We start from the raw sequence: 26852 nt of genomic DNA, 5'->3' as shown, positions 1-26852 counted from the left end.
GTCATCAAAAGCTTCCACTTTAGCCACAGTGTAGTCTACAAAGCAAGCTACAAAAGACCAATGGTTCCACAAGCCACTGTGAGGTAAGAAGCAAGCAAGAGAGTTCCAAAGCCTTTACCAATACCTTAGGCTTTGAATATTGTACATAGATGATTTATTAATGGAAAATTCTATTTTCATATTAGCTGTACTTTTTTTTCTGGGTTTTATAATCCTTCATTACAAATCTACCCGTAAGAAACTAATTTTTAAATTTATGCAGGGTTTTAACAAATGCCCAGATGATGATTTGAATTTGCCATTTGTAATGATGAGTACACCGAACCGTGGTGAAATCACTGAGTCAGGTAAGAGTAAAATAAGCATTTACCTTGCACATTCTTTAAAATTTTTTAATACTGTCAACATTTTTCATGAGTAGTTTAACAATTTCATAGCTGTAACACTGTTAAATACAGTTCCACTGTTATTTTTTTAGAAATACATTGATCAAAATCTCTTCATATTTCAGATGCGATTTCACAGCAAGTAAAACTTTGTTCTGAGGTAGATGAAGAGGTCAGCTAAGTATAAACTCTGCATATCTAATTTCTTAGGGCCTCTTAATTTGTTCCCAAAACAGTGCCCAAAGCACCATTCAGTAGATACTTCAGGGCTAAAGGAAGTAGTCAAAGGGAAGTAATAATTTTCTGTCTCCTGTTGAAAGCTGAATCACTTAGAGGAGGTATTTGTGATTCAGTGAACATGCCTGGAGATAAACCTTTAATTTTAAGGTGATTTCCAAGGTGTTTTTTTGGTTTTTTTTTTTTTAAGTGCCTGGGGAGTCTGGGAGTTTTAATCACAGTAAGATTTAGGCACTTAAATATCTTTGTGAAACTGCTTCTGAATGGTCTGTTGAAAGGCAGAAGGATTGAAGTCAGAGTATTCCTTGGAAAATTGAAGCAGATTATCCCAATTGCCTTGTCTGGCTTTATTTTATCTATAAAACAATTAATTTAGTGGAGTGGTTTCCTCAAGCATTTTATTCCACTCATAGCATCTTTACCAACGTTTTTCTCCTTTAGTATAACTCAGTAAAGCTGATTTTTTTTTTTTTTTTTTTTTTTTGCGGTAGCTTCCTGTGCTTCCCAGATACGAAATGCTGTTTGCTGCAACAAAATGGAACATGTTTCTTGCAGCCCTCCTAATGATTTTCATATCCCTGAGGACTAAACTTCTTTTAGCCCTAGCAGGTATTAAAGTACAGTCAGGAGTGGAGTAGTACCATGATGCTGCCAAAACAAGGATAGTGTTAGGTGATGTCATACCTAAAACAAACTGCAGAACTGCCATGTGGCCTACTGTACTATTCTTACCTGCCTAAACCACTGATCATGTGCTGCTTGTACAGTGCTTTAAAGATGTTTTAAGAGCACAAGGTTGGTTTTTCTTCCTGCTTTGTGTATGAGTTAACTGCAAAAACATACCACAGGTAGTCTTGGAGAAGATATCTCAAGCTGCTTTTACTTAGCAGTATCTGTCAGAGTAAGAGGAGGGAAATGGTGTGAAGAACCTTGGAAGGAATCTTGGCTCTACTGATAATTCTAGCAAAACTTTTATTGACTTTTGGTGGAGTGCAGTTATCCGTATCATTAAGACTATTTAGCAATGTCACTATATCTGAAGGCAGTGGGGTATTTTTCACTTGGGTTTGTGTAATGTCTGTTGATACACACACAGTGGATGCACAAAGATTTAAACTTTGGTTCCTGATCGTATATAAGCTTGTGTCACCATCTGTGAAAAAAAATTTACTCATGAGATATTCCAAAGAGATAAATAGGAATCTAAAACATTATTAATTAAATAGCATTTGAGATTAAATTGTGGAACCTGTTTTAATAGAATATAGAAACAATGAATGAACTGTATTCAAAACTCTACAAAGAGGCTGAGAAGATCAAGCAGTGGAAACTAACCGTAGAATCAGAACTAAAGCAGAAAGAAAGAAAACTGCAAGAAAATAGAAAGATTATTGAAGCACAGCGTAAAGCCATTCAAGAATTGCAGGCCAGTATTGTACAATATACATTGAATATGTAAAGTAAAGAGAAAGTTCCTCCTGATTTAGTATGAAAATATTATTCATACAATTAAATACTAAAGAATGTTGCAGAGGTTGAAGACATTTTGAACTGTTAATGTGATGACTTCAAAGAAGCCATTTGTCTAGATACCAATGACCTATGGCTCTACTGTTACTAAACGCAAAAGTAACATTTTGGTTTTTAAAAATGGTTTTCCTCTTTTTAACAACACGCATTACATCTCTGTATTATTTACATGCACACGGTACTGTGGGTATGCAGAAACTAGTTCAAGACTAAATAAGTTTTCATCCTCCTGGTGTGCATAAAGTATGCTCATGCATATTTCTGTATTCAACACATACAGGAAGTAGTGCACTCTGCTTTATCCCAGTTTCTCATCTGGCTGGTAGTGATGGACAGCTTTGTGACTGAAATTTTAAACGATTTATTAGTCCTTTTTTTTTTTTTGCTGTTGCTCGTTTGTTTGCCCTGGCTTTGGTAACCTGACTCATCTTTGAGTGACTTTTGCCTTGAGAAAATGATTATTCTGAGAACGGGTGTGCACTTGCAGTGGGTGAATGTATGTGTGAATAACATACCTGCAAGTGTTTCAGTTGCTGGTAAATTATTGTTTATTATGTCTTTCATGTAAACTGTAACAAAAGATGGCTCAGCATGTAATATCAGATAAATGGATTTCTGTCTTCTGATGCAGAAAATTACTTTTTCATGTGAGATTTGAGAAGTGAAACTGTATTGCTAGTCTATATTTCAATAACAAGGTGGTTTTGTATTTGTTCCCTATGAAATTAGTTTGAAAATGAAAAACTAAGTTTAAAACTGGAAGATGAGATATGTGAAAATAAAGATCTCTTAAAAGAGTAAGTAATACAGTCAAATATATTTTTGTGACAATAATTAGGTTTTGTGCTGAGAACTGTATTAGTATGGGATATTGCATATATCTGTTAAATTGTAAAGGTCATTGGGGCATATACATTGTTACTACTGAGGTATGCAGAGTACCATGCATTCCTATGACAACATATTATGCTATTTTTTTCCCCTCTTTTAGAAACAGTGCTTCAAGGCATCTGTGTAATCTGCTCAAGGAAACCTGTACTCACTTCACAGAGAAGTCCACCAAATGTAAATAGTATTTAAATTTTGATTCACAAAAGTAAACATACTTCTAGCTTTCTCTAAATTCACAAAGGAGAAAAGCTATCATTCTGTTCCAAATACGTTCTCCTGTTGAGATAAACTGTGTGTGGTTCTGCATCAGAGCAAAATCAGAAGTGAAGTCATAGGTCTAATACACGTATCTTTTGTAATGCTAAGTCCAGACGTTTTCTGAAGTCAGTATGACTGTTTGCTAAAAGGTTACAAGCCTGAGAGCTGTTTGGGTGTCTAAACACTGATACACGTTTAAGGCAGTGTAAGCAAACCTGATTAGCCGCTGGCAGCCACTGCAGAGTAGTGCAGGTCTCCTGAAGTCTTGTCAGTCCATTGACGTTTTTCAATCCCATCCAGCTACCTTGCATAGATTAAGACATATGTGGTGGCACTTCATGCCTGTGTTTAGCCAGTAGAATCTACTCTGGTTAACTTTCCCAGCTCTCTTTAACAAATTTCCAGAGATGGCATTATCCTGTTTGGAGCAGTTACAGGTTCTTGGGGAAAAAAGGTCCAAAGCCCAAGACACTATGAATAACTAGCATTCTTCTCACTAAATTGACCAAGCCAGGACAGCTGGATAACTTAATGAAGTTTAAATTCTTGAGGTTTTAAAGTATGTTCTTGACTTGGATTTTATGCTATATGAAAGTCAGAATTGTTACTATAATCTTTAAAATTTTACTAACTTGATCCCAGATACTTGAGAAGTGTCTGTTTCTTTTTAGCTTTGCTTCTACAAACACCTGTGTATAGATGTACTGTACTTTGATAGCTGTGTTTCTCACTGTTCTATTCTATAATTCTTTTCTTAGGGAAAAATAGTATCAATTACAAAAATGAAAGAAAAAAGAAATGGAGTATTGTTGTAATTCTGTAATGACAGTTCTGTGGTCATGGGTGTCTCTGCTGATGGGAAGAAATTTAGTGCTAAAGCTTATATTACAGTTTTTCAAACACTAACATTTTTGATGAATTAATATTCAACAACACTAATACTGTCAAAATTAATAGAGTTATATAAATTGATCTGGAATTACACTATTCACAGAAAAAGTGAGATTGGGAAGGAAATTTAAAAAGCTGAGCTTTCTTGATGTTTCAATGGAATATACATTTTCTCCAGATTATATAACTGCTGGCACCCTGTTTCATAATGATTTTTTTAAATAAGAAAAGAGCCTATAATTCCTTTTTTTAATTCATTATGCTGTTTAAGCGTAATGGCTTGGACAGCTGGCATTCTTTTTCAAAAGGAAAACTATGGTACATTCTTACTTTGATAGATGAACATGAAAGAGAAGAAACAAGACAACTATACGTGGAACTTAATAACAACGTTGAAGTAAGTGACGTAGCTTAAGAGGCTCGAATGTGATCCGACTTATGTGGATATGTTGAGTTATCAGAGTTAGTTGTACATGTTGAGATGCTATTTGTACAAAGAACGTTCTGTGATAAAGTGATCAGAACCATCATGTGTGATGCAGGAAGTTGGGTTTTCAGTCCCTTTTCAATAATTATTTTTGTATTGTATAGAGCACATTAATTAGACAAAATGCAGCAGTGTTTGGGATGTAGATTCATATGATCTGCTTAGTGTTAGGTGACTGCCGTAACTTCTGTTGCCGTTTTGTACTCTGTTTCACGTATCTGGTGATTTAACACAATGGCTGAGGTTGGAAGCATCCTCTGGAGAGCTTCTGTGAACTTCCCCTGCTAAAAGCAGGGTCAATTAGAGCAGGTTGCATAGGGCTTCAGTCAGGTTTTGGGGTCAGGTATAGTAGGGTTATTCTATTAGATGATTTTATTTAATGTAAAGTGCAATATAAAATAAAGATGAACAAAAATAATTTATTTCAGTTTTGAGTGTGACACAGAATGAGAAAATTCATTATGGAAGCTGGTGATTTTGTGTGGAACAAGAAGTATAAGCTGTGGATATTCCTTGACTTAAAGTGGGGGTTTGCCTTTTTAATTTGTAAAAGAAGTGCACTCTTGCCAAATAAATTAATTAATCATATTTTTGTTATTAGTTATTCCAGTGTGGAAGATGAGACCCTAGTATATTTACATATATATAAAAGAGAAATGCGAGGCATCATTTGGGAGTGATGAACTTGATATTGAGCAGAGTCAGGGAGTACATGGTATAACGGTTAAATGTTAATTATAGGTTGTTGTAGCAACTAAGAAAAGCACAACTCCTCCTCCATTGTGTTAGGGATCTACAAACATGGACCAGTGAAAATATTTTGTCCTAGAAATTGTTTAGATCTTGAGTACAGAAATTCTTAAACTTCGAACTTTGAATAATTATAATATTCTGTTAACTCAAAATATGTTTGTGCTCTGAATTTTATTTTCAACAAAATTTATCCTACCAATATGAATGAGTTTGTAATACTGTTTGTTTACAAATCATAAACATAATTCTTCACTACTGAAAATACTTAGTTTTATATGAACGTATATATGGAATTTTATTTTTAGAGAATGATAATGGCATTTGAAGAGCTCCGTGTGCAAGCAGAGAACGCCAGATTGGAAATGTGTTTCAAATGTGAGAATTCTCTTTATTCTGTTTATACTGCAGGCTTAACAATTTTGTACTTCATAGACTTATTGCATGCAGTTTCAGGCCAGAAAAATAAGAAGTGCTAGAGTAGTGAACAGTTAACACTGTGATAGTCTGGACACTCTTTTATTCATGCTACCTGCTGTTAAATGCCTGGGCCCTTTTATTGTTTTTCCACTGGATCAGATTTGGAACTTTATTTTTCAAATAGTCACTCAAAGTCTAAGTTTTGTCTATGAAGTACAGTCTAGAGATCACTACTTGTTTTATGTAGTTGGTTTATTTAAATGATAATGCACTAGTGTGGAGCTACGGAAATTTTAATTAAATATTTGCTTTATTTACATTACTGTGCGCCTGTTTCATTTTTACATTTCTTATAACAAACTATTAAGTAATATATGGAATAATGGACTAATTCTGTGGAAAGCTGGCACAAAAATTATTTTGCCTGATTAGAAAATAATTTCAAACATGACCTCAATAATTACTCTTTAGAAAACAAGTTGTACAGCTGTACAATTGTAAGCACTCTTAAACTGGAAATTGTATTTAACTTGGAGTATATTTTAGCTAGTATATTAACTATGGATATTACTGTATCTCAAAAGTAAAAGAAGAAGCAGAAAAAGTGGACAAGGCTGAAAAAGAGTGGAAACTGGAAGTCAGTATGAAGGAAAAACAGGTGTGTTCAGTTTTACAATCTAGTAAGTACAGCTTTATTTTTGAAACAAGTCTTGCAGTTTCGTTAATATTTTAACTCTATTTTGCTTTCATGGCTTACTGATGTATCAGATGCAAGTAATTATTTTAAAAGTGCTTGGTGGTTTGTAAAATATTTGTATTTTGGAAGGATGGAAATTAATATTGTAAATTAACTTTTGATGGTGTGTTCCTTCTGTATTATTTATTTGGAATGAAATGTGAATAAGGCTGCTCTATGGTAACAAGGGACATCTTAATGACAGGATTTAAAAGCCCCATCTAAACACTCAATACTCTTTCTGTTCTCTATGCATATGCTTGCCTTTATAAAGTGGCTTGTACAGAAGCATAAAATTAGCAAAGCAGTCATCACTCCTCATAGTGAAGAAAGGTATAGTTCATATCTGGTAAGAAGGAAGGTGGGAAGAAGTATTATAATGTGTCCACAGGCTGGTAAGAGAGTTTAGGAATCTGAGATTAGAGTAGGTTTTTTGTAGTGGTGATGAGGTAGCCGTGACGGAAGACTGATTAAGTTGAAGAAATTAATTGTGATAAGAGTTTTTAGTTTGTAAGCAGGACTCTCAGAAGCTGAGCATCTGTCTGTATCTGGGAAGGTCAAGGGTTGTTGGTTTTCCTGAGGATGGATGTGGCATTGCAAAGGGGCAAGGAGTGTTTCTGGGCATCAGTAAAAAGGACAAAAATAACAGCTGGAGCTGCATTTAGGTCAGATTCTGCAAACTTTAGTGATGTTCCAGTATCTTTAGTCTGTTGGAATTCATGTTTTGATTTTGAGCTGAAAAGCTTTTTCATCCACAGTAATATGACTTGATCAATACTTGGCTAAGACCGACCACCTAATTTAACTTGAATGACAGCAGTTCGTATGCTAATTATACATGGTGCACAAATGAAAATGGGAATCTGTCCTTTTTTCTAGACTTCATTATGATATTTTAATTTTGTTAGATTTCAGTTCTTACTGTACAGAGTGATGAAAAAGATGATATAATAAGAGACATCAAGACTCAACTGCAGGAATCGAGAAATAAGATTGCTGACTTAGTAGAAGCAAAAAGTAAGAGTTCTCTCTGCTATGTTAAAATATAACTGGTTATAGAAATATAGGAAACAGGATGATGATAATTTTAGCCTGTTATTAGTCAGCAGCAGACTGGGATCTTCCAGGCCATATTTCGGTTTGGAATAGAAGCTGCTGATGTGGGATCAGGACTGGTAGTGTAATCTGCATATGTATAAAGCCTAGGCCTTTATTTCATAACAAAGGTTTTCTCTTTAGGCTTAGGCTACACCCTGGTTTTGTATCAATATGACAGCTTCATTGCAAGGGATTTTTCTTTTACTCTTCAATAGACTCTAGTGTGAACATGCTATACTACTGTAAGGGTGTCATATACCCTGTCATTCCTTTTCTGTAACAGAAGTAAGTTTTACCAGGAGACTGTATAACCCTGCCTCTGTTCTGAAGATTTTTCTGTTTCAGTTAGACTTCTATAGTAAACATGGCATGATAATAGGTAAAAGTGTTTTTCCTGGCTACTGGATTGATCTGTTTCAAATCAAGTTAGTGAAGGGTCTTCAAAGCATAGTATTTGTTCAGTAGTCCATAAATAGTAGCTTTGTTCTGTGTTCAACAAAACATATTTTCACATCTTTGCCAAATAACCCCCCAAAATGTTACAGATTTTAAATGGAATCTTATTTGCAAATAGACAAATGATTGACTGGGATTGGAAGTATAACTGTTTTTGAAGGGTTCTTTTTCAAGGGTGAGTCAAGCAGTGAGTGCTTTTGAAGGCTGCAAGGGGAAAATACATTCCTTGAATTTTGCAAACTTACAGTCAAGTGCCACTGAGGAAACTTAATTTTCAGAAACTTGATTTTCAGTATTTTTAAGCCATTTATATTACACAATATTTAAAGTATATGATGCAAATACCTTTGTTCTTTAGAACTGAGGTAGCTTTCAGCCTCCACTTCCCTGGGAAGTGGGGATGAAGGTTTTAGTATCGTTTTCATGCCAGATACATGTAAGTGCCTGCATTTTGTTAAATTCGATAGATATATGTAATTTTACATTTTGGTTACTGTTACTTAATAGGTTGAATAATCATCTTGGAGGCTTTTTCCCTAACAATGACATGAATACATTATGTAACTTGGTTAAGCTGTAGGAATGTATTTATCTGTAAAATAGAAACGCTAACATTTTTTAGTAAATATCCTGTTTTTCTTAAATGTAAGCATATATCTTTTTGCTTAGGACATGAAGGAGAAATGTTAAAGGAATCCCAGATCAATCAAGAACATTTGAGGGCAGAACTGGAAGAGGCCAAAGTTTCATGGCAAAAAACAGAGGTACAGCTTGCTTATAATTTTCCAGTAGAAATAGATTAGATGAGTAATTGCATAAATAATTACTGATACTTCAGATATGAAACAGTTGTAGCTGTTTGTTGCAAAACATGTTTAGAAATTATATAATTTTTTTAAAGGTTACTCAAAAGAGCTTAGAAACAGAATTGCAGACTGCAGTGAAAGCATTAATTCAGGTCACTGAAGAAAAAGAAGCACAGGTGGAAGAATGTGAAAAAATGAAGGCTTTGCATGCATCCCTGATAGAGGAGTTTGAGACTTCTATTTCCAATTTGAAAAGCTTGTTGCAAAGAGAGCAAAATAGGTAAATTAAACAGTTTAAAGACAATGAATGATCTTATAAGTAAAAAAACAGATTGCCGAGCTGCTGGGAATAAAACCTAAACTTCATATGTGATCTGGTGTAATCACATTTTTTTGTAATCACTAATAACCTTTTTTTTTTTTTTTTTTTTTTTTTTTTTAAGTCCTTCACCTTTCTGGTTATTTGAATTATTAGCACTTGTAGATGTTTATGCTGTTTGGTTTTGTGTGGATGCAGCTCTTAACTAACAGAGCAGTAATCTCATTTAGTACTTGATGGTTCTTTATAAATAGAACATTTAGTGAGCAAGATATTCCGTGTGTGATAGTAGTACTGTTTAATACCGATGCCTATTATTAATGTATTTCAGGTTTTCTGTAGTTTTAAAAATTATGTATTTGTCAAAGAACCTGACAGCAACTAAAATCAACCTTCCTAAAAATAAAACAGAGCAGTAAAGACATGTTGTAATACATTATTACAACTGAGTTTTTCAAGAAACAGTGATTTTGGGGTACATGGCATTAAGGTGTCTTCTAAGTAGTTGTAGTTTATGACAAATCCAAGAACAAAGGGATATGAAGCTGAAATTTGTTTTTTTTGACACAGTGGTCTAAGTGCAGAGAATTTAATATAATTTTTTTCAGTAGTGCTGGTTGATACTGTCTATAAGAAAGTAAATTTTTGTCCCCTCCCCCTGACTTTCATAATTCTATTTTTAAGAAATACAGATTTATGTATGTATATATTTGCTTACTTTTACGTCTGCTGTTCCAAAGTCGTAAAAGTGAAATTTGATACATGTTGCAGGCAGATACGTCATCTGCCTGTTGAAAGGCAAATGTTCTTGAAATCCTTGTGGTAAGACTTTGTCTTATTGTCTTTCAAGTTTCAAATGCAGAGCTTTGTACTAATACAATTTTTTTTTTTTTAATTACCATTTTCTTAGATTGGAGAAATATGAAGATGAATCAAAACTACTTACCTTGGAACTGAGAAATAAGTCTGCTGAATTGGGTAAGGTTTGTAGAAAGAAAGAAAATGAGCTAGGTAGTAATAAAAATGTTTTCTGCTGTTTTCTGAAAATGGACTGTCCGTATTGCTTGGAAAAATGGTTTTACAGTACCCTGAACCTGTCAGGAATGCCTAGATTTATTTTTAATCATCTTTACCCTTTTCTTTGGTAGTCATTGTAGCTGGCAACTGTCAAACAGCAGTGCTGTGCAGACCTCCAATAGTAAGACCATACGTGCATGGCTTCTCCTTGAAGTCATTTTGGTTTCTCTGCACTCTTCCAATTAAGACTGATAGCACTGCAGACCTGTTTGAGAGGTAGTGTTAGACTGCTGAACAGTAGATTCCAGGAGGTAGTGTTAGACTGCTGAACAGTAGATTCCAGGAGTGACTTCTGTAGCTTGTAGCAGAGATAACACACTTGAATTAAGCTTTCCTGCAGACCACTCTCCCCATGTCAGATGTAGAGTCACACTGACAGTGGTTAGCCTTAAATATTGCTTTGATATTGTGTGATTTCTAGATATGCACTGCTTAGCCCCCAGAGTAAGAGATGTATCTTTAGCACTGTTTTCCCAGCATATGTCTCTAGTCCTGATACGATAGATGAGAAATAGAATCTGATGTGCTTGTATGTATTGAGGGCATCTAAAGATAAGTGTTCAGAAGTTAACTGCTGATGCTTGTCTAGAACAAGGTGAGATGTGACCTGTGAGAATTCCAGAGCAAAAATGAGTTTAGTGTCCAGTTCTTGCAAAAAATACCAGTAATGTGAATGTGCACGTAGAAAATACTTTGAAGTTACTAATAAGTGGTTTCCTTTTTCAGCATATCCGTGTGAATATCTTCAGCAGTCCAGATTTTTTTCTGGAAAAATGCAGATGTATCAATAGTTGGAGATTACTCCATTCTTACAGTCCATGGTTTATTTGAAGCTGTGATCGTGGAAAACATAATAGGCTCTGAATTTTATTTAGGACAAATTATTAGTTTCTCTTCGGATACATATTTGCTAATGTCTTTCTGAATCCTTTTTTCAACTCTACATTTAGATTAAGTCATAATTTAACTTTACAATTTCTGAGCTTAATCCAATAAGTTTTGAAAGTTGGGTACTGCAAAGGGATAAATGCTTTATACTGCCTGCTAAATATGTAAAATTATTTCTGTTCAATTAATTTTACATTACATGTGCTGTAGAAGAGATGACTAAACTAAAATGTGACAAAGAAATGCAACTTGAAGAGCTGTCAGAGACACTGGTAAATGTTCATTTTATTAGTCTCATGGAATTTACTTTTCATATGAAGTCTCTCTTGCTTTGTAAGTATCTTAAATGCCATATATAAACACTGTCTAATCTGCCATAATATTGCTACTAAACTTTCTTACCTATCTTTTAGATGATTTTGGTGTTTTCTTTGAAGGTCTTGATTCTTTCCACCGTTTTTCTTGTTTTGCTTTACTTTGTTTTTGTTTTCCTTGTCAAGATTTCTGATCATTTCCTTCTTCATTCACACCTATTCAAATGCCACTTCCTCTGGACATAAAGATTTTTAGTTATGCCTAGTAATCACTCTTTCCTCATTCTGAACCTTTCTGAAAAATACGGTTGGGTGGGGTTTTTTTGTGATGAACATTAGCTCAAACCTTGTGAGCACGACACATGTGACGTTTAAGGCTGAGGGATCAACTAATTTTCGACAGTAAAGTTAATTCCTTGAGTGTCCAGCTTTCTTCGTAATAATCTTCTAAAAATTAAGCCTTGTAAAGACTGACCTCATTTTGGTGTTTAAAGGATAACCAAGCTTCCGACACCATCCAGAAAAGGCAGTGGAATCTGTGAAAAGGTTACGTGTGACAAAATGAGGAAACTAATAAGCAATTTCATAGGTTTATTACTTCACAAATCTATTGTGATTATTTTGCTGGTTTGGGGGTGTTAGTGTCCTCCATGCTGCAGTGTTTAGTACCTAGAAAGCATTTCATACTGTGTCGATACATGTCCCTTTTCAGGGAAAAGATTTAAGAGCCTGCAGTGTTCATTTCTTATAGGGAAGTCTCCTGAGGTAATTAGCTCTGGTCTCTGTGAACCCTATTGAACTGTGACAAAGGCCCATTTTCTGTTACAGAAGTCTAAGTTATATGAAGTATGCTTTTAATACAGGATTATTGTAGTTATGATCTTGTATTTACAAGTCTTAACAAGGAACTGCATCAGCTAAAGTAAGATAGTGTGAAACCAGGTTTGCATTTTACCACATCTGTTTGTTCCTTAGATACAGTGCATTGAATTTTCTGAACTGAGTTTCATTAATGTTCTTAAACAGGGAAAAGTTGAAGGACTTCTAGTGGAGAAGAAAGATCTTGAGGCTACTGTAGAAAATTTGCAAGAGAGAGAAAAAGAAATAAAAAATGTTCTCCAAATCAGAGAGGTCTGAATAAAGGGTGATAGTAACATGGTTTTATAAATAGTTAAGTTACACATTATCACTTGTATACAAGAACATAAGAAATATCACATAGTCAGACCAGTGCTTCACCCAATACACTGCTCTGCTCCTGATGATGACAGCAGAAGATACTATGTAGTAGAGGAGCCTGATCATTATCTATGGTCCATGCCCCTTACATTCCTACAGTAGCTGTATTAAGGATGTTTGAGGACACATCCCTGTCAGTTGCCTTTGCTATCGATATATGGACTTCTTCATGTTCACTTGTCTCATCTGTTTTTTGAAACTCCTTATGCTATTTTCCTCCATAGCCTTCTGTGATAATAAATTCCAGAAGTTCATTATGTGCTGTGCTTAAAATCTAATCCCTCTCCCTTCCTCCCACCCTCCCTGCTGCCCCCCATGCCCATCAACTGCCTGCCAGTGCCTGTGGTATCAGTTTATTGCCAGTTATTTGGAGTATTCAAAGCATTTATATATTATAAACTACATTACATTACAAGGCTTGCCTAATCTTGTAATCACAGCAAATTTCTGAGGGAAGAGTTTTGCTTTGTGGTTTGGGGTGCATTCAAAATATGTGCTTATTCTATCACGTAGTACTGGAATTCACATATTACTGGAATTCTGTGATTTAGTTTGTTTGTTTGTTTGTTTTTTGGGTTTTTTTGTATATATAGGTGAATGCAAAAGCTTATGATGTCTGAAACAGATGTCTTTATTTAAAATAATGTCCAAGGAAAGCTAATTTTGTCAGTAATTTTGCAGACTAGTGGTAAGTTAGACTTACCACAGAGGACACATTTAGCACTTATATCAGAGTTCAATATCTCACACTACTTCCACATCACACCAGAGAGATGTAAAGATACAGTCTGGGTAATTTATGACATGTGTGTTGTTTTGTTTCATCTTAAAGCTTTGTGTTGTCAGTTCATTTCTGATAGCCTTCGTGACTTGTAGTTTACATACATATACTCAGAATACTTTCTTTTTCTTCTGCAGAAAGAAATCCATGATTTGAAAGTACAACTGACTAGTACAGCTGAAAAGGAACAAAATTATTTAAAACAGCTTATGACACTGAATACAGATCTTGAGCGAGAGGCGTATGATCGTTTTTGAAAATACAGTATTAGTTTAATTTTTTTGTCTTACATAGAAATTACTTAAATATACAATGAAATTATCTATGATTGTTTTCTAATGAAAATTTTGAACCTATGCACACAGTATGACATCTGCTACATACTTATATTTATAAATTACATTTACTGTATTTGTACATATGTAATTGTTCCATATCTCTGACTTAGTTGTGTTAACCTGAAGAGAAGGTTTCTGAATTCATTATTAACCCTGCTTTGAGCTGGATATTGAACTACATCGTCTTCAACAACCATTATATTTATATAAAAGTTGACTCTCATTTTCTTTCCTTCTTCTGTTGCCTTTTTGCATCACTGTAACTTTGCCACAAAGCTTAAATTTGTAGATACAGGCCTGGACTTTTTTCAGCATGAAATAACATTTTGTAACAGATAAATTCAACTTAAAAGGAAATTTCAAAATCCATGTTCTGATTTCTCTTGACCATTTGTTTTAAATTAGGCTAAAGAATGAACAGCTAACAGTGTATATCAATAAGCTTTTATTAGAAAAGGAACAAATAGCGCAAGAGAAAAGTGGTATGGCTACAGAACTCAAGAAACTGCAAGAAAGTCACGAGGCAAGTTGTAAACTTCCTGCTGTTTTTAAAGGACAACATTCAATTTAAAATACAAATCATATGGTAAACTGCAATATGACATGGTTCTGTAGAGTATCTGAACTATTTTTTATGAGAATAAGGCAGGTCAAGATATTGCTTAAGATGTCTTCGAATTTTTTAAGATGTGACTTCGAATTTTATTCATTTTACTTACGTGGGTCTTTATTTAGGATAGTAGAAAAAAAGAAGAAAATGCAAAGCAGCTAGTTGAAAACCTGGAAGAAGCAAATGGCCAGCTAAGGCAAGTAAAAATAAATACTAATATACAATATTATTAAAGGAAGTAGACTCCATTCCTTCACAGTTAGTCTGAATGTTGTGTTCATATGCTGCTTTCTGTGATTTTTAGTTTAATGGTTTTTTTAGGTTATATAGCTAAACAGAAACTATTTAGTATTGATGTTGGCCATGTAGAAGTTTCTACAAATTAGTGATACCAATTGCTATAGGAACAATTTTTGCCCTAGCTTCATATTACATACAGAGAGCGATCTTGTTCTGCATTAACATCTTAGATGTGAAGGAGATGAAAATAGAAGTTAAAGGTTATGGATTAAATGTGAAAAGGTGAAACTGGTTAAACGTTACTCTCTGAAGTAGTCTATGTACCAACAACCCAATAGACAGGCAGCCTTCCATGTTTCATAGACGCATTACGATATTACAGATTAGAATATACTTTACTCAGGTAAGGGGAACATCTTTCCATACTTACAAAAAAGTATATACAGGTGAGACATTAACTTACTTACCAGTCACTTTGCATCGTTTTAAGAACATTTCCATTGAACAGTGTATGAAGTTCTCATCAATATTAGCAGCTCTTTTTAGAAAATAAAGTATGGGTTTATTTAGCAGTAGTGAAGAGAAGGTAAAGTTATTAAGTAAATATTTACTAATGCTTGTTAACTTGGCATTTAGAAATGAACTGGAGTCTTTGAAGGAGAAGATGGTAAAGAACAGTGAAGAGATTAAAAGTAAACTGGATGAAAGAGAAGAAAATGTATGCCATATCATGTGCTTTATCATGAAAATATATAATATAACATGTAGGACAAAATCTAAATGTAAAACTTTTTTTTTTTTTTTCTTTTTCTGCAAAGCTCTACCTAGGGATATAATCTCTTACAGAGGCTTTCTTCTTTCAGTGCTGCTACCAATTGAGTCAACACATGTACACATGGCTGAGCCCTTTTAAAATAAAAGACAAGGATATTCACTGGGATGTTTACTCTTTACATGGAGGCTTAAAAGTCCAGATTTGTTAGATTTCAGGCAGAGAACCCTCTTTTTTTTTATTTCTGTATACCCACTTAGTGATGGATGGAGTATGGATTAGCTTTCAATATGTAATATGAGTTTTAGTTTAAATATGTTCAAATATTTTTGCTTTCTTACTGTAGTTTCAGAGCATACCTGTTGTTTTTTTTTTTTTTTTGAAATATCATAATGGATTTCAAAATTTTATTGTAGAAGTGAAATAGTTACAATTATAATTCCAGGCTAAGAGTATTGAAAATGAAATTTCAAGAAAGGAAAAGCAGTTGAAGATTTTAGAAAATAAGGTATGAAAATTCATTTTTTGTCATGGACTGGGGAGAACTTCATACAAGGTTGGTTTTTTTTAAATTGCAAAGTTACTTCTTTTTTTTTTTCTTTTTTCCTTCTTTCTAAACTCTACAACCACTGAGGAATTGGTTCATTGCTATTAATGTTGGTGACATCGGGCTAGCAAAATTCTTGTAGTACTTTACGGTTAAAACTCCGATCATTGTAACACGTTAGCATGTGTTTCAGTCCAATTAGAATTAATCAGACTCGTGCATGTGCGTGTTTAAGAACATTGACAGTAATCTCTAACAGTGTGTAATTTTTTAGGAGTTTATTAATTAATGTTTGAAATATCTCTTTTAGTTGAATAATATAAAGAAACAGGTGGAAAATAAAACCAAATGTATTGAAGAGTTGCAACAGGAGGTATGTACAGTTTTTAAAATTCACAAATACATAAAACATGGTATTTTGTGGTAACTGTTACTTTTCAACAGTTTTTCTTCTGGTGTGATATCTTTAGATATACCTATGTAACTTATAACATTTCCTTTCTTATCCTAACTCTGAGCAAGTTAAGGAGTCACCTTTGGAATCACGATTTGTAAGATTATCCTTTACTTTTGAAAAATGCAATTATAGAAATAACGTCTTTAATAAACTTTTACTGCTTTCATTTAGTACATGGTATCATTGATATACTTGAAACAATGACCCGTCTCAGTTTCCAACAGTAGAAAAGAATTGTGCATTAGGACAAATTGTTAATAACAGTACTGTAATAATAAGTAACTTGTATTTTTTTGTCATGACATCTGTACATTTTCTGTCAGCAGCATCTTAGTTTTTCTTCCCATTCTGCACCCTCTTTTGTTTTTCTCTGCTGTTGCCCATGAGGAATCTTTCATAAGGTCATGAAGTAATGGTATTATTAAAGTAAGTAGTCGAGCACTCTTGTTTGGAGAATCTGGAACCTGAACTGCACAACAGAAAGAGAGTTATTTGCGTGCTGAAAGCTGGAATTTTGAAGATTCTGACCTACTTGATGCAGTTAAATCATCACATAATTCTGTTAACTTATTAAAGTATAGTGTTTGTTCTACTTTATTTTAACAGAATAAGTTGCTGAAAAAGAAAATTACTGCAGAAAGCAAGAAAACAAGTATTTATGAAGGGAAGGTGGGTTTAAATAACTTCATTTACAAGATGAGGGTAAAGTACAAAGACTGAATGTTTTAAGTCCCAGTGTAACTAATCATAATACATGTTAAACACATTTTTAACTGTTTTATGGATCTGGGAAACAGATTTTACAGGAACCAGCCCATAATTTTTGAAAAATGCTTCCATTTTTAATCATTGGACACTGACTGGGCTATCAGACATTTGTAAGAGATACACATCACATCTCAAGGAATTATGTTCCTAATCAGTCCCTTTCCTTTTTGATTGATAGTGTATGGGACATTATTCAGTAACGCCATCCTATTGAAATAGAAAAGCATTTAAAATAAATGCATATATTATTCACTTTAGGCAGTTCCTTTACTGTGTTCTGCAATGGTAAGTCCCTGATTAGAATATTGTGTCCAGTTCTGGGTAGCACACTTCAAGAAAGATGTAGACTGTTTTGAGGGTATTCTTATGAGAAACTTAAAAAGAATTATAACCAAAATGCACACTTGGGAGGAAAACATACCATAAAACAGTTAAAATCTTAAATAGATTTACAATGGTGGGAATAAAATTTCCATCTGTATCTTTTTTCGAAGAATTCACAGCACTTAGGGGACTGCTTAGGAATAGACTCTTCCTATTTGTTTCATACCAAATTCTCATTAATATTAACAGCTAAAAGGAATTAATCTTTTTTAGAACTAAATAAAAATCTGAAAATTAACTGTTTCTTCACTTCTTAATTGAAAAAAAAAAATTAATTGTAAAATTAGTACAGTCATACTGGTAAGTCTTAGGAGACTATCAGTTACTCTTCATTTTCTTACCTTGCATTCCACACCAACAGTACTAAAGAGCCTTTTGTACAAAAGGCAGAATAGTGTCAGATCACTAATGGATTGGTTCCCTTACATTGAGATGATTTTTGTGTTTGACTAGCCTTTAGCTTTAGGACCATTTTATTGACTGGGGTGCACAAAACTGGTGTGGGCTGTCTTTCCCATTGTAGTGTTGCCATTGTTTCTATGAGTATTTTCTAACTCACTTCAGGCCAAAGTTCAACTCTTTATGAAAAAAAGCTGAACATTAAATAGGGAACAGTTCAGTCATACACCTGAAAAGTAAAGGAGTGATTCTGCTTGAAAATAAGAGGTAAAAAAAAAAAAAATCATTGGCATGTTTATTCCTGAACAACTAACAGCAATAATTGTGCATTCTCAAAAGGTGAATAAATTACAGTTAGATATGGAAACTATGAACAAGCAACATACGGAAACAGTTGACATCTATCAAAAAGACATTGAAACAAAAAAAGTAAATGAAAATAAACTTCGTGAGGAGGTGAGAGTTGTTAATTTTTACTGCAATGTTTAATTTTTTTTTTCTATGATGGCTTTATGAAGCTATATCGGCCAGAGCCCTTGCTCTTATGTAGCAGTCTCATCAACATAAATGGAACTTCTTGTGTATGCATGTGAGCAAAGCTTTAGTACATTAGATCCTTAAGTTCAAGTATTTGTATATATCTTTAAAAATAAGAACTGAGTTAAAAATTCTTTTTGTCAAGATATTGTTCACAGAAATTCTATTCTTGGTATAAATACAGCATAAGAAAATTAGACTATAACTTTTCCTGTATTAATATTTTCCTGCCCACCCTTTTTTTGATGGTAGCATCAAAAAACATTAGGGTAGGGCGCTTGAAATGGTCTTGTGGTTCGAAATGACACTTGTCTGCCATGGAAGAATAGATGTACTTTTAATCTAGGTTTATTTGCCCATTTTAACAATATGTATAAAGGATGTAGGATTTGAAAAGCATCTTAAAAGCAAATGAGGACTACACTAAATGAGACTATATACACACTATATATGCACCCACAGGGGTGAGAAGAAATGAAACTAAGTTTTTTTCTTAAATATATTGTTGTTAATTGTTCATGAATTAAATGAAACTTGTTACTAACAGTTAGAAAAGATGAGGTTGCTTGCTGATGAAGCAACAATAACACAGAGAGAAACTGATATCCGATGTCAACACAAGATAACTGAAATGGTGGCACTTATGGAAAAACACAAGGTACAAGATTTTACTGATTTCTGTGATTTGCAATGTGTGATACTATGTTAAGTAAAAACCTTTCAAAACCAGAATGTTATTAATTAGAAAGTGAAACTTCATAATAAAGACCCGAGTCTAGGAAAATTAAGTTGAACACATGCTTGACTTCTTATCATCTAAAAATAAATCCATCTTCAGATTTTGAAAACATGCCTACTGGCAGATAAATTCCATTTTTCTAAATTTCTAGGATTTTATATTCAGGCTTCCTTTGATACCATCCTAAAGCACTGTTCTTCAGTATCAGTTCAGTAATCTCCTCTTTTTATGAGGAGATTACTTAGTGACCTTCATAAGTTTAACTTAACATATTTTAATTTACATTCCTTATTACTCTGTTTTGCAGTATATTTAGCAGATACCATTAATAAAAATATAGCAAGCTTTTATGTGCTAGAACACATACCGCTGCCTAGAGATAAAGCGTTCTCTGTCAGCCCACAAAATAATACTGCTTGTGCATTTTCTGTTTTACAGTTTCTGCTGAAGCATCAATGTTTGTTCATAGTGCTTTCTGAATCTTCAGAAGAACCTTATTTGAAAAAAAAAGAATAATTTTTTAAGACTAGGTAGATATATAATTATAATATTTAGTCAAATGTTTTGAATTTTTTGTTTTGTTTTTTTTTACACAGTGTGAATATGATAAAATGGTTGAAGAAAAAGATACAGAGTTAAAACTTTATAAAATAAAAGAGCAAGAGCAGTTATCATCAAAAAGATCATTGGTAAGTCATACTCTTCAGCACTAAATAATTAAATGGAGGGGCTGCTGTCCTTAAAGTGTAATATAATTACAAATATATTAGACTTCTTCCTATTTAACACTTGGGGGGGGTTAAGTGTCTGTTGTAGTGGGACTGAACAGTAAAGATCAACCCACTAGTTTCTCTTTACTGTTACTTTCTTACAGATTTTATTATGTGCATTAAAAAACCCCAGATGTTTCTAAAAATAAATTGGAGTAGCTGTCCTTTTCTGTCTACTCTTTCTGATGGTGCATCATGTTCTAACCTCACTGTCTGAATAAGAAACTTTTGTATTAAATAGTTGGATTCCACCCCCCACTGCCCTGTTCTCAGAAGAGTTTTAAGTTCTTACCTTGAACAGTTCTGGTCAAGTACCTGTTTCTTAGTAGTACTTCAGCTCTTTTTAAAACAAGCTAAAATAAAACAAAACTTAAGTTTAGAGTTGCATTGCCTTTTTTTTTTTTCTCCCACCCCCCCAGCGCCCAGCACCTTTCTGGGAAGCTTAGCTTTGAGAAACGTTTTGAGAGCCAAAATCCCCTCGAGACTTTCACAAAAGTGTAGTTCTACAGCATCTCCTTAAAATGCATTATTTTTCTGACATTTCCCTTCACAGAATATTTCTTCACAGAGCTTTTTTTCAATTAGATTTTTTAATAGAAGGAGGAGTGACTCAATTCTACATGTTTTGGTTTTGTTTTTTTAATTTGGTAACTGCTTCTTTGACCATCTGTATTCTAGTGATTGAATCATTCTGAAAATGAATTGTAGATACCGCTCAGCATGCTAACTTTATGGATAAGTTAGCTCAACTGAACAAATGGAATTTTATTTTGTTTACAATGAGTAACCTTATTAATTAGTGTCTCATTTTGGACTGTTTTCTTTTTTCCAGGTTAAGCATAGTTAACGCTATCCTTTATCTAATTATTTTTAGGAAAGTGAGCTGTCATGTTTGAAAAGCGAACTATCATCCCTTAAGGAACAACTTAAAGCAGAAATTGAAGAGAAGGTATTTTTTTTTTTATTAAATGTAGCAGTACGGGTGACATGCTTGGCTTGGCCTTATGCACTATAATAATGACAGCTGTGAAGTGCACTTTTGATTCTAGGTCTTGCTCTCACTTGCTATCTGATTTCAAGAGCTTGATGCTCTCTGAAGTCATTATGTCTCATTTCTGGTGGTAGTGAATGTTTTGCATTACTCCTTAATTGGTAAGTACGAGGGAAGCAGGGAGAAATTGGAACACTATGAAGAACTGTCCAAGCTTGCAGGGATGATATCAGGAAAACCAAAGCAAATCTGGAGGTAAAACTGACAAGAGAAGTGAAGGGCATCAAGAAAGGCTTCTACAGGACCTGCTGCTGAATGTGGCGGGAGTTCTGATGACAAAGGACAAGGAAAAGGCTGTTTTTCAATGGAAAGTCTGGAGAAAGGAAGACTTACCCTTGGTGGAGGAGGATCAGTTTAGGGATCTTTAACCTGGACGTATGTAGTCCATGGGATCTGATGGGATACACACACAAGGGCTGAGGGAGGTGGCCAGTATCATTGCAAGGCCACTCTTGATTATCTTCGAAAGGTCGTGGTGACTGGCAGAGCTTCCTGAGGACTTGAAGAAAGCAAATGTCACACTTAACTTCAAGAAGGGCAAGAAGGAGGATGTGATGAAACGTAAGCTAGTCAACCTCACCTCAGTCCCTGGAAAGGTGATGGAACAAATAATCCCGGAAACCATTTCCAAACATATGAAGGACAAGAAGGTGATTTCAAGTAGTCAGCATAGACTTACATGAAGGGGCAGTTGTGCTTAACCAACCTGATTGGCTTGTACGACTGACTTGGCAGATGAGGGGAGAACACTGGATGTTGTTATCTCAGCCTTATTAAGGCTTCAGCACTGTCTCTTGTAACAGCCTTCTAGGCAAACTGATAAAATATGGGCTAGGTGAGTGGACAGTAAAGTAAATTGAAAACTAGCTGGGCTAGTTTGAACTGCTGGGCTTATGGTTTGCAGTTAGTGTGGCACAAAGTCCCACCAGAGGCCAGTCACTAGTGATGTACGCCTGGCATTGATTCTGGGTCCAATACTGTTTAACATCTTCATTAATGACATAGATGATGGGACAGAGTGCAGCCTCAGCAGATGATACAGAATTAGGAGAAATGGTTGATACAGCAGGTGGTTATGCTGTCTTTCAGAGGGATCTGAACAGGCTGGAGACATGGGTGAACAGGAATCCCATCAGGTTTAACAGAGCGAAATGTGAAGTCCTGCACTGGGGAAGCAATAACTTTTAGAACCAGTACAGGTTATTTGCTGACAGGATTGAAAGCAGCTTTGCAGGAAAAGCCCTGGAGTTCTGGTGAACAGCCAGTTGAACATGAGCCAGAAGTGCACTCAGTGTCTGAGGCTGCATTAGGAAGAGTGTTGCCAGCAGGTTGAGGGAGCTGATCCTTTTCCTATACTCAGCCCTGGTGAGACCACATTTTGAGTATTATTGAAATAATGCTGGGCTGCCCAGTACAAGACAGACAAGGGCATACTGGAGGAAATGCAGCAGAAGGCCAAGATCATTAAGGGATTGTAGCATCTGACAGAAAAGAGGGACTGAGAGAGCTGAGGTAGTTTAGCCTCAAGAAGGGAAAGCTCAGGGGTGTATTATCACTGTATATAAATACCTGATGGCAGGGAGTAAAAATATGGAGCAAGACTTTCTCAGTGGTATCCTGTGAAAGGACGAGACAATGGGAACAAAACAAAGTACAAGAAATAGCATTTAAACACAAGAAAAAACTCTCATTACTCTAAGGGAGATAAAACACAGGAACAGGTTGCCCAAAGAGGTTGTGGAGTCTCCATGCTTGGAGACATTCAAAACCCTGTTGGACACAGTCCTGATCAACATACTGTAGTTCACTCTGCTGTGAAGAGGGGTATTGGACTAGATGATCTCCAGAGGTCCATTCTAACCTTACCATTCTAACCTGATTTTTGTGGTCGCTATATAGTATTTTTCAGCTGACAACAGAAATGCAAAACAGAATTAAAAAGACAGCAAAGGAACATTTACTTCAGTAAACAAGAATGCTTCTAGTTTCTTGCATGAAATAACAACTAGAAAATGGAGTTCTTTCTCTTTTAAATACAGCTGTGATAAAAATTGTATCCTGTTTTCTCATTAAAAAGGGATAGCATGTAGGTTCCTTAGCACAGATGGGAGAAGTTGTATAAGAAATGAAACTGCGAATACAAAAGTAATGTCTTTTGAATGTTGCAGTTTGACTAAATCCGAGTCATATATTTGTGTGAACTTTGTAACAGAGTATGATTGTGGACTGTGTTCTGTAATTACACCAAGAAGATTTTCAACTGAATTCAAATAAAATATTTACTTCCTGTCACATAACTCTTTTTAGGAGAATCTTGCAAAAGAACCCCCCCAAAATATGGCTCCTGAAAATGAAAAGAAGCACAAGGTAGCTTTAACCTTATCATTAATTATTTTTAGAATTTGTTAATATTTATACATATGCAATCTAATTGAAGTTCCATGATAAATTATGTAAAATTGAAAAAAGACATTGAAATGCTTTTAATTTAAACCTTTTTTTAATTCTAGAAAATACAAACTCATTTTGCTGAGACTCCTAAGCCTCATTTAGATCTAGACTGTGAATCTATTAATGTAAAAAATAAAAAGTCTCCTAATGATATTCCTACAAAAGTCAACATGATGGAAAAGAAAAAAATGTCTCCTTTGGTATCTGCAAAAAGTCCCTTGGGTAGTCCATCATTAAAGGTTTGTAACTCATAATAGTGAATTGTTCTTGGTTTATTTTTATGACTGTATTTCTTACTTCTCTGTAGATGCTTATTTATTTTTTGTTGCGATAAGCAGGGATTTAAAAGGTAGATAGCCACAAAAAAAAAAAAGTATTCCACAGCAATATTAGAAAGCAGCTTGTGTAAGAGCTCCCACTGTGTCATTTTTCTTGCTCAGTTATGTAATTTGGCTGTTACTGATCAGTAACAATTCCTGTCCTAGAGGGACTGAATTTACTGATGTCTCTAGAATTCTTTTACTTAGTCTTAAAAGCGTTGTCTGTTTGTAAAGGCACATTTTTCTGTGGAACAAAAAATATCTTGTGTAGCTGTAAAAATTATCAAAGTATTCCTGGCTGCTTCATCATAACTGTAAAACCTTATGCTTCTAGCCTGTCAGAAGCTCACATGTGATGTTTATATCTTAACAATAGAAACAACTACCATTTTTATGTTATCCTTTCTAAAAAAGGATTGCACTGTTCCACTACAATGTTTCTGAAAAGTTTAACTTCTCGTGAAAGAACTATTTAAGTAAAAACAATCTTGTTCTTGATATCACTGTTGATGTCTTTCTGAAAGCTTTTTCCTGCAGTTTGTTTGTGTTTTATTAAATGTTGATTATAGTCTGCATGTAGTGACTACAGTTCAGAATAACCTGAATTTCTGCAGATAAGCATGAAGAAGTTAGATATAGTGTGCCATAAAACTCAGTTCTTCCACAGCTTCCTGTTCATTCTCCCTGTTTGGCAACAAAAAAAAGTTTGGGGTTTTTTTTTTTTCTTTGTTTGGGTCTTATCTTTCCATCCAAAATGTGAAGCAAATTGTTTCACAGCATCTCTGTAGTGTCTTCCTGGATACTCAGTCTGTAAAGTGGGTTATGAATTTGGTTTTAGATTCTGTAATTACCACTGAAAATACAATTTTAAATGCTATCTTTTTCTTTCCCAGACATATATTATAAAGACTCCTCCAATACATAAACTGCAAAGTGAAAGCACAAATCTGCATTCAGAACAGTACATGAGGAAAAAGCAAAAAGTGCTTCTACAGCTAGATGCTCAGTCAGATAGCTCTGAACACAGTGACCTCCTGGTAAAAATCAGAGGACAAATTGTGTACTTAACAGTTCTGTATGCACACTGCTATATCTAAGAATGTATATAAACCATGTGGGGTTCTGTATCCAAGACAATATTTACGTATATATTTTTATTTCATTGGTTCTTATTGGAATTCTATTTATATGTACATAATTAGTAACCATATGACAAACAGAGGACCGCTATACAAAAATACATATTTTTATAATGATTTTTCACATTGTTTTTATTGAACTGTTGAGGCTTCGTAGTAACATCTTAACTTTTTTTTTTTCCCCATACTCTAATATTCCTAGGGGAAAGAAACTATATTTTTTTAATATGGTGTGATTAAGTAACTTTTTTATTTTTAATTTAAGAGCATAGTCTCAGAGGAAGAAATGTTTAAAAAATTGTACAAAGATTATCCTCAAGCTTCACAATTATATGCCATGACACCAAAAAAGGTACCTTAGCTTTTCTTCACATCAGAACAAACAGTTAATCAAATTGGTTGTAGAAATTGATGGATGGCTTTATTTTTCTTTTTAGAAACCAGCTTCATCAAACCTGAAAACTCCAGGCTCTGTACTAAAACTAACAACCATGAGAAAAATGCGTGAGGCTGGATGGACTGCAGTTTCTAAAATGGACAGGAAAAGAAAAATTAAAGAAGCTGAAAAGCTCTTCACTTAAAATGAAAAAATTACTAGTGCCCTAGCATTATTTGGTTAGTACAACCACACTAGTAGTATTTTTTCAGAGTTAGTACATTGTTGCATTTTTCTGTCATACTCAGTATGTTTAATACTACATTCGTTTCCTTTATATACATAAACTTTATAGATACATAACTACATCTACCTGTATAGCATTTGCTACATTTCATTCCCTATGCTATAAGAAGTCAGGAGACAAATTAGCCCATTTTAAAATTTTGAAATAAGTGTAACTACATAGAAAGCAGTTTCAAAAACAAACAAAAAAAAGTCTGGCATTAAACCCACTATTTCTAAAGAAATTCGGTTTTGTTCTTTTAAATTTACTCTCTTTTTCTTAATACATTATTCACAAAAGGATAGTATTTATTGAAAGAAATACCAAAGCTGTTGAAATGCATGGACTTTTACCTGAAGTCATCTTGCTTTTTTGTTCATTTTAAGTGTTATTAGAACTGTCTTTTTAGACTGTTTTTTTTCAGTAGCTACTATTTGATATGTTAAAACAGTTTTGAAATTTTTAAAATTGAATTTTCAATAGAATTACATCAGTTTAAAAAGATTTCAGCTTGGTAAGGAATAACATATGCACACGTTTTAAGATTGTAAAAACAATGTTAAGATGTCATTAAATTGTTTATTTGAAACAGGAAGTGTGGGACCAAATGCTGTTGCTTTATGTGTTAGAACACAGATTTAAATCACCAGGCAGCCCTCCTAAGGGCTAACAGCTTCCACCACATAAGTGTAAGAGTAGTTTAGAACAACATATATTTCTGTGTTAATCCTTGATTAATCTTGGTTTCCCAAAAACAACAACGTGCTTCGGAGCCTAGAGATAACTACAGGTACATCTTAAAATACTATGAAAAATCAAAATCCTGAATTCATCTGAAGTGGGCAGCAAAACATATGTATTTCATCTTTTTGTGTAGTAATTTTATGTATAGGCTAGTAGTTTAGGTTCCTTATGCCTTATTGGTTGAGCAGTGATAATAATGATTTTGTTATTGTATGTAACTGACAAATATTCTCCAAAGAACTGAAAGAATATATGGTTTTTTCATCCATATCTGGAAATGGAATCTGTTATGCAAGCAAATTTTCTGAGAAGTTTGAATGACTTTTCTTGCTGGAAAGCTATTTCATATGTTTGCAGAAT

At 34.1% G+C, this 26852-nt stretch overlaps 2 protein-coding genes and 1 long non-coding RNA gene across 4 annotated transcripts in view; 2 read left to right on the top strand and 1 right to left on the bottom strand.

Annotated features, from left to right (window-relative positions):
• SYCP1 (synaptonemal complex protein 1) overlaps nucleotides 1-25667 on the top strand; it is a 26571-nt gene extending 904 nt beyond the window's left edge. Inside the window, exons 2-31 of the mRNA XM_069771525.1 lie at nucleotides 263-347; nucleotides 512-558; nucleotides 1885-2049; nucleotides 2883-2950; nucleotides 3145-3218; nucleotides 4532-4590; nucleotides 5739-5808; nucleotides 6435-6508; nucleotides 7495-7603; nucleotides 8810-8904; nucleotides 9042-9226; nucleotides 10176-10243; nucleotides 11441-11502; nucleotides 12571-12675; nucleotides 13702-13805; nucleotides 14308-14425; nucleotides 14638-14708; nucleotides 15389-15470; nucleotides 15970-16032; nucleotides 16382-16444; nucleotides 17135-17197; nucleotides 18419-18535; nucleotides 19164-19274; nucleotides 19952-20044; nucleotides 21000-21074; nucleotides 23484-23543; nucleotides 23687-23866; nucleotides 24841-24984; nucleotides 25352-25438; nucleotides 25524-25667. Of these exons, the coding sequence (XP_069627626.1) occupies nucleotides 263-347; nucleotides 512-558; nucleotides 1885-2049; nucleotides 2883-2950; nucleotides 3145-3218; nucleotides 4532-4590; nucleotides 5739-5808; nucleotides 6435-6508; nucleotides 7495-7603; nucleotides 8810-8904; nucleotides 9042-9226; nucleotides 10176-10243; nucleotides 11441-11502; nucleotides 12571-12675; nucleotides 13702-13805; nucleotides 14308-14425; nucleotides 14638-14708; nucleotides 15389-15470; nucleotides 15970-16032; nucleotides 16382-16444; nucleotides 17135-17197; nucleotides 18419-18535; nucleotides 19164-19274; nucleotides 19952-20044; nucleotides 21000-21074; nucleotides 23484-23543; nucleotides 23687-23866; nucleotides 24841-24984; nucleotides 25352-25438; nucleotides 25524-25667 (2841 nt within the window). The remainder of the gene's footprint in view (nucleotides 1-262; nucleotides 348-511; nucleotides 559-1884; nucleotides 2050-2882; nucleotides 2951-3144; nucleotides 3219-4531; nucleotides 4591-5738; nucleotides 5809-6434; nucleotides 6509-7494; nucleotides 7604-8809; nucleotides 8905-9041; nucleotides 9227-10175; nucleotides 10244-11440; nucleotides 11503-12570; nucleotides 12676-13701; nucleotides 13806-14307; nucleotides 14426-14637; nucleotides 14709-15388; nucleotides 15471-15969; nucleotides 16033-16381; nucleotides 16445-17134; nucleotides 17198-18418; nucleotides 18536-19163; nucleotides 19275-19951; nucleotides 20045-20999; nucleotides 21075-23483; nucleotides 23544-23686; nucleotides 23867-24840; nucleotides 24985-25351; nucleotides 25439-25523) is intronic.
• LOC138682096 (uncharacterized) lies at nucleotides 14333-23612 on the bottom strand. 2 transcript variants are annotated; one of them, XR_011322310.1, is made up of 2 exons: nucleotides 21510-23612; nucleotides 14333-16997 (listed from the first exon to the last, which is right to left on the bottom strand). It is a non-coding gene; the product is annotated as an uncharacterized lncRNA (long non-coding RNA). The 2 variants fall into 2 exon arrangements; XR_011322311.1 differs by lacking the exon at nucleotides 21510-23612 and adding an exon at nucleotides 19723-20410.
• Nucleotides 25597-26852, top strand: part of TSHB (thyroid stimulating hormone subunit beta) — a 13485-nt gene continuing 12229 nt past the window's right edge. Inside the window, exon 1 of the mRNA XM_069771524.1 lies at nucleotides 25597-25701. The gene's annotated coding sequence lies outside the window, so the exon portion shown is untranslated. The remainder of the gene's footprint in view (nucleotides 25702-26852) is intronic.

Source organism: Haliaeetus albicilla, chromosome 26 (assembly GCF_947461875.1).
Source record: "Haliaeetus albicilla chromosome 26, bHalAlb1.1, whole genome shotgun sequence".
In the NCBI taxonomy this organism is placed as follows: domain Eukaryota; kingdom Metazoa; phylum Chordata; class Aves; order Accipitriformes; family Accipitridae; genus Haliaeetus; species Haliaeetus albicilla.
This window is presented reverse-complemented; position numbering and strand designations above follow the sequence as displayed.